Source organism: Pygocentrus nattereri, chromosome 7 (assembly GCF_015220715.1).
Source record: "Pygocentrus nattereri isolate fPygNat1 chromosome 7, fPygNat1.pri, whole genome shotgun sequence".
NCBI lineage: Eukaryota > Metazoa > Chordata > Actinopteri > Characiformes > Serrasalmidae > Pygocentrus > Pygocentrus nattereri.
The window spans coordinates 24,884,884-24,892,415 of record NC_051217.1 but is presented as its reverse complement, the minus strand read 5'-3'; the positions used below and the strand labels follow the sequence as shown (position 1 = coordinate 24,892,415).

Sequence of the window (7,532 nt, the reverse complement as noted above, 5' to 3'; positions counted from 1 at the left end):
AGATAGAAAGGTATATAGATAGATAGATAGATAGATAGATAGATAGATAGATAGATAGATAGATAGATAGATAGAAAAACAGACAGACAGTCAGATAGAAAAACAGACAGACAGTCAGATAGATAGATGGATAAACAGATAGAAAGGTAGATAGATGGTCCGACATACAGATGGATAGATTATCAGATAGAAAGGTATATCGATAGATAGATAGATAGATAGACAGACAGACAGACAGACAGACAGACAGACAGACAGACAGACAGACAGACAGACAGATGGATGGATAAACAGATAGAAAGGTAGATAGATGGTCCGACATACAGATGGATAGATAGATAGATAGATAGATAGATAGATAGATAGATAGATAGATAGATAGATAGAAAGGTAGATAGATGGTCCGACATACAGATGGATAGATTATCAGATAGAAAGGTATATCGATAGATAGATAGATAGATAGACAGACAGACAGACAGACAGACAGTCAGATAGATGAATGGATAAACAGATAGAAAGGTAGATAGATGGTCCGACATACAGATGGATAGATTATCAGATAGAAAGGTATATAGATAGATAGATAGATAGATAGATAGATAGATAGATAGATAGATAGATAGATAGATAGATAGATAGATAGATAGATAGATAGATAGATAGATAGATAGATAGATAGAAAGGTAGATAGATGGTCCGACATACAGATGGATAGATTATCAGATAGAAAGGTATATCGATAGATAGATAGATAGATAGACAGACAGACAGACAGACAGTCAGATAGATGAATGGATAAACAGATAGAAAGGTAGATGGATGGTCCGACATACAGATGGATAGATTATCAGATAGAAAGGTATATCGATAGATAGATAGATAGATAGATAGATAGATAGATAGATAGATAGATAGATAGATAGATACAGATAGCTGGATAGATACAGATAGATAGATAGATAGACAGACAGACAGACAGACAGACAGACAGACAGACAGACAGATAGAAAGGTATATAGATGGTCAGACAGACAGGTAGATGGATATGTGTTTTTTTTTTTTTTGAGAGCTCAGTCCATAAATAGAAGCTCGCAGTGCTCCTCAAAGAGGCTTGGGAGGGCTGCTGTCAGTTGGCTGAGGAATTTTAATCCCCTTTTGCAGCAGTGCAGGGTGGGAGCGGAGTATGTCTGCCCTCATTGTCCACAGTGCAGGGTAAAAATAGCACAACCTAGTGGAATGCAAGCACTGCAGTAGGGGGAATAAGTTAAGTGATACTTTTTTAATCCCACCTCCGCATTTAACCCATCCATGATCTGAAACATATCTTCTTCAATGTGGATATAATTGTTAACAGTCGTGATCTGATCTTTGTGATGTCTGAGATTATGTTAGTCTAACGAATCTGACCACTGGTGGTTCTGTGTTCCAACTGAGCGTGAGATTGTGAGGGACATTAAGGAAAAGCTGTGTTACGTAGGTCTGGACTTTGAGAATGAAATGACCACCGTAGCTTCATCCTCTTCCCTGGAGAAGTTCTATGAGCTGCCCGATGGTGAGATGATCACTATCGGCAATGATTGTTTCCGCTGCCCAGAAACCCTCTTCCAGCCCTCCTTCACTGGTCAGTTATAACTATAATTTCGTATAATTTCGAGATGTTTAGTATGGCGGTATTTAACATGGAGGTATTTAATATGGAGGTGTTTAACATTAAGGTATTTAATATGGAGGTGTGAAGGTTTAACATGGAGGTGTTTAATATGGAGGTGTGAAGGTTTAACATGGAGGTGTTTAATATGGAGGTGTGAAGGTTTAACATGGAGGTGTTTAATATGGAGGTGTGAAGGTTTAACATGGAGGTGTTTAATATGCAGGTGTTTAACATGGAGGTATTTAATATGGAGGTGTGAAGGTTTAACATGGAGGTGTTTAACATGGAGGTGTGTAACATGGAGGTGTTTAATATGGAGGTATTTAATATGGAGATGTGAAGGTTTAACATGGAGGTGTTTAATATGGAGGTGTGAAGGTTTAACATGGAGGTGTTTAATATGCAGGTGTTTAACATGGAGGTATTTAATATGGAGGTGTGAAGGTTTAACATGGAGGTGTTTTACATGGAGATGTTTTACATGGAGGTGAACTTCTTCATAACATAACCATGAAAATTGCTCTAGCGTAACCATGAAAACAAGTGTGGTGTAACCATGGAAATGGGTGTAGCGTAACCATGGAAATGGGTGTAGTGTAACCATGGAAATGGGTGTAGTGTAGTGTAACCATGGAAATAGGTGTAGTGTAGTGTAACCATGGAAATGGAAATTAATATACAGTAACCATGAAAATGAGTGTAGAGTAACCATGGAAATAAATAAACATTAACCATGAAATTGGGTGTAGCACAACCATGTAAATGGGTGTAGCGTAACCATGGAAACAGGAGTAATTTTGAAATCAATCACATAATTGGTTATGTAGTTATGTTACTCTGGGTTCCTAAGAGTAAATGTGAGGCCATGTTAGAATGTTCTCCTCACTCCTCTCCTCAGGCATCATGAAGCGTGATATCGACATCTGTAAGGACCTTTACGCCAATAATGTCCTCTTTGGAGGTACCAACATGTGCCCAGGTATCGGAGACTGGATGCCGAAGGACATCATGGCTCTGGCCTCCAGCACCATTAAGATCAAGGTAACTGACAGCGTGACCCACCTGCAGCTACAGAACCAGTGTTCTTTAGTTACTGCAGCAGAGAATCACATTCACCTGGTCGGCCAGGACAGGTGTGGGGCGAACTGCATGGCATAATGTCACTGCAGCACCGTGATGCACAAAGAAAGCTGAGAGAGGAGGAGAGAAAAAAGAATAAAAGAAGAGCAAACAAGAAAGAGGGAGGAGCAAGGCAAAAGGATGAGAGAGTGGCAGAGAGGAGATAGTAAGAGAAACTGCTGGTGAGAGAAAAACCAAGGGCGAGAAAGAAGAGAATGAAAAAAGCCTCAATGGACAAACTTTAGACACATTTACTTACTGTCTCTCTCTCTGCCTCTCTCTGTCTCTCTTGCTCTCCGTCTTCCTCTCTCTCCCTCTGTCTCTCTGTCTTTCTCTTGTTTTTTCACTTCTCCAGTGCATTTAACACTGTCTGGCCTGCTCTTCTGGGTGATAAGCTCACAGTGATGCAGGTAGATGCCCCCCTTGTGTCCCGGATTGTTGACTACTTGACTGGCAGACCACAGTATGTACGCCTGCAGCACTGCGTGTCGGACAGAGTGGTCAGCAACATTGGAGTTCCACAAGGAACTGTCCTCTCTCCCTTCCTCTTCAACCTCTACACCACGGACTTCAGCTACTGCACTTGCCACCTTCAGAAGTTTTCTGATGACTCTGCAATAGTTGGATGTATCAGCAAGGGTGATGAGGATGAGTACAGGGCGATGGTGAAGGACTTTGTCGAATGGTGCGAGCGGAACCACCTGCAGCTCAATGTGACAAAGGAACTGGTGGTGGACCTGAGGAGGGACAAGGCACTGGTGACCCGTGTTCATCAGGGGGGTCAGTGTGGAGGATTACAAATATCTGGGTGTGTATATTGACAATAAACTGCACTGGGCTATGCTCAGGTTCTTCTATGAGTCTGTGGTGGCGAGTGCTATCCTCTATGCTGTTGCATGCTGGGGAAGCAGGCTGAGGGTGGCAGATGCCAACAGACTCAACAAACTGATCCGCAAGGCCCGTGATGTTGTGGGTGTGGAGCTGGACTCGCTGACGGTCGTGTCGGAGAGGAGGACGCTGTCTAAGCTGCAGGCCATTATGGACAATGGCTCCCACCCACTCTATGACACGGTGATGAGACACAGGAGCTCATTCAGTGCAAGACTCATTCTACCGAAATGCACCAGAGAGCACCACAGGACGTCATTCTTACCTGTGGCCATCAAACTCTATAACTCCTCCCTCAGTGTGTGATTCACAAAGTGTGGTTCATCTGTGCAAAACTCAATCCCAAACTGTTCATATGTGTAATAATAATATTGTGTTTAATAACTCAGAGCAACAATAATTTAAATAATTAGAACTGCTTTATACTAGATGTTTCATATTTATTATCTCTCTCTCTCTCTCTCTCTCTCTCTCTCTCTCTCTCTCTCTATCTCTCTCTCTATCTCTCTCTCTCTCTCTCGTAAGTACTCAGTCTGGATCGGTGGCTCTATTGTGGCCTCTCTGTACACCTTCCAGCAGATGTGGATGAGTACGATGAGGCTAAACCTTCCATCGTCCAACAAACACACACACAGCTCTCATCTCTCCTCTGAAGCTCTGTAGAAACTCTGTGGGTGGCTTAGTGAAGTCCAGACTGCTCACAAAAATCATTCTTCAAGGGTTCTTTAGTAAAGAAAACAGTTCTGTATAGAACCATGAAGGCTCAAAGAATCATTTGCTTGCTTAAATGGTTCTCTTATCAAATCAAACAAGCTTTTTACAAGCTTGATGTCATACCAGTAGAAGAACCCTTTTTTGTTGTTCTATAGAACCCATTTCAAAAGGGTCTCTACATCATATTCTCCATCAATCTTAAGAGACATTTAAGCATGCAGTGGTTTCTTTGAGTGTTCATGGATCAATATAGAACAGTTTTATTGAAGAACCCTGAGTTCAAAAGCGTGGCTCTGTCTGTGTCCATAAGGAAGACTGAGTCTGGGATTGTTCTGATGGAGAGTTCACAGGCTATTCACTCATGTTCTTGTTTGGCTTTTGATCCTGAATACAATAAACTTTCCTACCATCCACACTGTGACGCGTCTCTGTGTTCCTGGCACCAAACAGTCATCAAATGAGCTTTGATTTAAAGAGCCCATATCATGGAAAACTGATTTTCCTCACTTTTTTAGAAATATAGGAGCATATAAACATAAAGTTTCAAAATGTACCATTCACTCACAAGTTTATACAGCCCCTATACCAGGCGTCTGCAACATGACATCAGACGTAACATTCTGACCAACTCCTTTTTCTACGCTCACTGTCCATTTTATCAGCTCCACTTACTGTATAGCTGCACTTTGTAGTTCTACAGTTACAGACTGTAGTCCATCTGTTTCTCTGATACTTTGTTACCCTGTTCTTCAGTGGTCAGGACCCCCATGGACCCTCACAGAGCAGGTACTGTTTGGGTGGTGGATCATTCTCAGTACTGCAGTAACACTGACATGGTGGTGGTGTGTTAGTGTCTGTTGTGCTGGTGCGAGGTTTTTAAACACTGTTTCCACTCACTGTCTAGTCTATTAGACACTCCTACCTTGTCAGTCCACCTTGCACCTATATTGTAAGTGGAGCTGATCAAAAGGACTGAGTGCATATAAAGACTGATTTTGACTGTCTAGTAGAAGATTGTGAATAGAATAGAAACCGAAGTAATATATTAATTAATACGTTCATTAATATATTCATCAATTATATTTATATTATGTAGTTTATCTTGTTGTTTCCTCACAGTGCTTTAAAAAAGTGAAAATTCACCACAGCCCAACTCTTAAGGCTACACACTTCAGATGGATGGTTCTTCAAGGGTTCTTTAGTAAGGCCAAAGGTTCTGTTAAGATCCATTAGATATGTGTAGAATCCTTTCATGCTTAAAGGGTTCTTTGCATGGTGAAATGTTTCGTCAGAGTGAGAGTATGTTGCATATGGTTCTACATAGTACCTTTTTGAAAATGGTTCTATGTAGCGCCGATAAGTGTTCTGCTATTTTTACGATATCTAGCCCGAAGAACGATTTTACTGTCAAAAGAACCACATAAACATGAAATGCCATTCCCTTTACCGAGAACCATCTTTCTTTAAATGTGAAGAATAAGCTGCTATGGTTCATATTCATGGCCATTAGGTGGCAGCATCACATTATTATTATTATTATTATTATTATTATTATTATTATTATTATTATTATTATTCACCTCTGATCCATTACATTTATTTTTTAATGTATGTGGAAATATTACACACTGAAATGTCCCATATTAAAGTAACTGTGAATATTTATCAGCTCCATCTGAAAGTGGAGGAACATCTCCAGAATCCAGTCTGATGTTCTTCCCTGTCTGATTCCTTTAGAAATGAGTTTGTGTTCCAGTCTCTTCATGTTAAATCTAATCTAATGGTCCTTTAACAGCACAGCAGCGAGGGCTGTAGGTATTGATACTCTGTGAAATGTAGGTCTGATCTCATATCTTGTTTATGTGAAGTACATAGAGTGTGAGAGTCTGATTGCAGACGTACGTGGTTAGTGTAAAGTACAGTGCAGATCACAGTCGGTACGTTTAGCTACATCTGCAACCTTCATTACACTCAACATACAGAATAACACATACAGATAAATGCGTTTTATTTTCATATATTGCAAAAATATATTTGACAAATGGGCCATTCTCCGTTTGGAGTGGGGATTTTGGTGGACACATTTAAATAATGTTAATAAGTCCATTAACATCTCCTGTTATCATACGGTCTATGCAGAAAGAAGAGCTTAATTCCAATCATATTTTACAGTCACTGGTGGTGTATGAATGTGGTGTGACTCCAGTGACGGTGACTCCTGTGATGGTGACTCCAGTGACTTTCTGGTTTAAACTGATGATTTTGTAAATTGGCTGACTCGTTGTTCATCAGGTGACCTTGTGCTACTGTTTAAAATCAGTAAAAAAAAAAAAAAAGATATATTTTGACAAAAAATTTAATTACACTGCCATTAAAGCACAAAACACCAGTGACACATATAAGTTCTGAGCTGCCTGATTAACAAAACTATTAATAAATGATTGAAATATAGTGAGCAAGAGTGACTCGCCTTCTCAGGCCTCGAGACGCTTCATCTCTGATGAGCCTCGACCCAAAGAGGCAGTTTAACAGAGCTGAAAATACTGTTACAACGTAAAAGAGACCTGAAAACAGCATCAACTAAATTCTCTGTGTCGAGTGAATTTTGAAATAAAATACATATTTTTAGAATGTAGTAAAACGATAATGACATAAAAAGTAAACATGAATGAGTTTTATACAAATTCAGAAGTTAAACCTATTAAAAATATTATTTTATATTAAAAATGGTATGAATTGGTGTGAAAGTAGAGGAGGCAATGGATAGGGCAAGATGGAGGCAGATGATCCGCTGTGGCGACTCCTAAAGGGAGCAGCCAAAAGAAGAAGAAGATTAAAAAGGTGTGAAAATACAGCTGTTTTCCAGATGCAGAGCGACTATGAAACAGGAGAAAAAGAGAAAAATCAGAGAATCATAAGAGACTGTATAAATGTATATACTGACTTTTGGAGCTGGGCCTGATATTTTGAGCATCTTTTTAAGCCCTGACCCAGTTTCCCATGTGGAGAATGACTCTTATACATTTGATTTATTTATTTATAATATAATATAATATAATATAATTAATATATATATATATATATATATATATATATATATATATATATATATATATATATATAATACATTTATATATATATAAATGTATTTATACAT

The 7,532-nt window shown here is 39.3% G+C and overlaps 1 protein-coding gene across 1 annotated transcript in view; it reads left to right on the top strand.

Moving 5' to 3' along the window:
• LOC108440599 (actin, muscle-like) overlaps positions 1 to 4,324 on the top strand; it is a 69,749-nt gene extending 65,425 nt beyond the window's left edge. Inside the window, exons 3-5 of the mRNA XM_037540208.1 lie at positions 1,396 to 1,624; positions 2,517 to 2,695; positions 4,163 to 4,324. Of these exons, the coding sequence (XP_037396105.1) occupies positions 1,396 to 1,624; positions 2,517 to 2,695; positions 4,163 to 4,324 (570 nt within the window). The remainder of the gene's footprint in view (positions 1 to 1,395; positions 1,625 to 2,516; positions 2,696 to 4,162) is intronic.
• Positions 4,325 to 7,532: the final 3,208 nt, after the last annotated feature.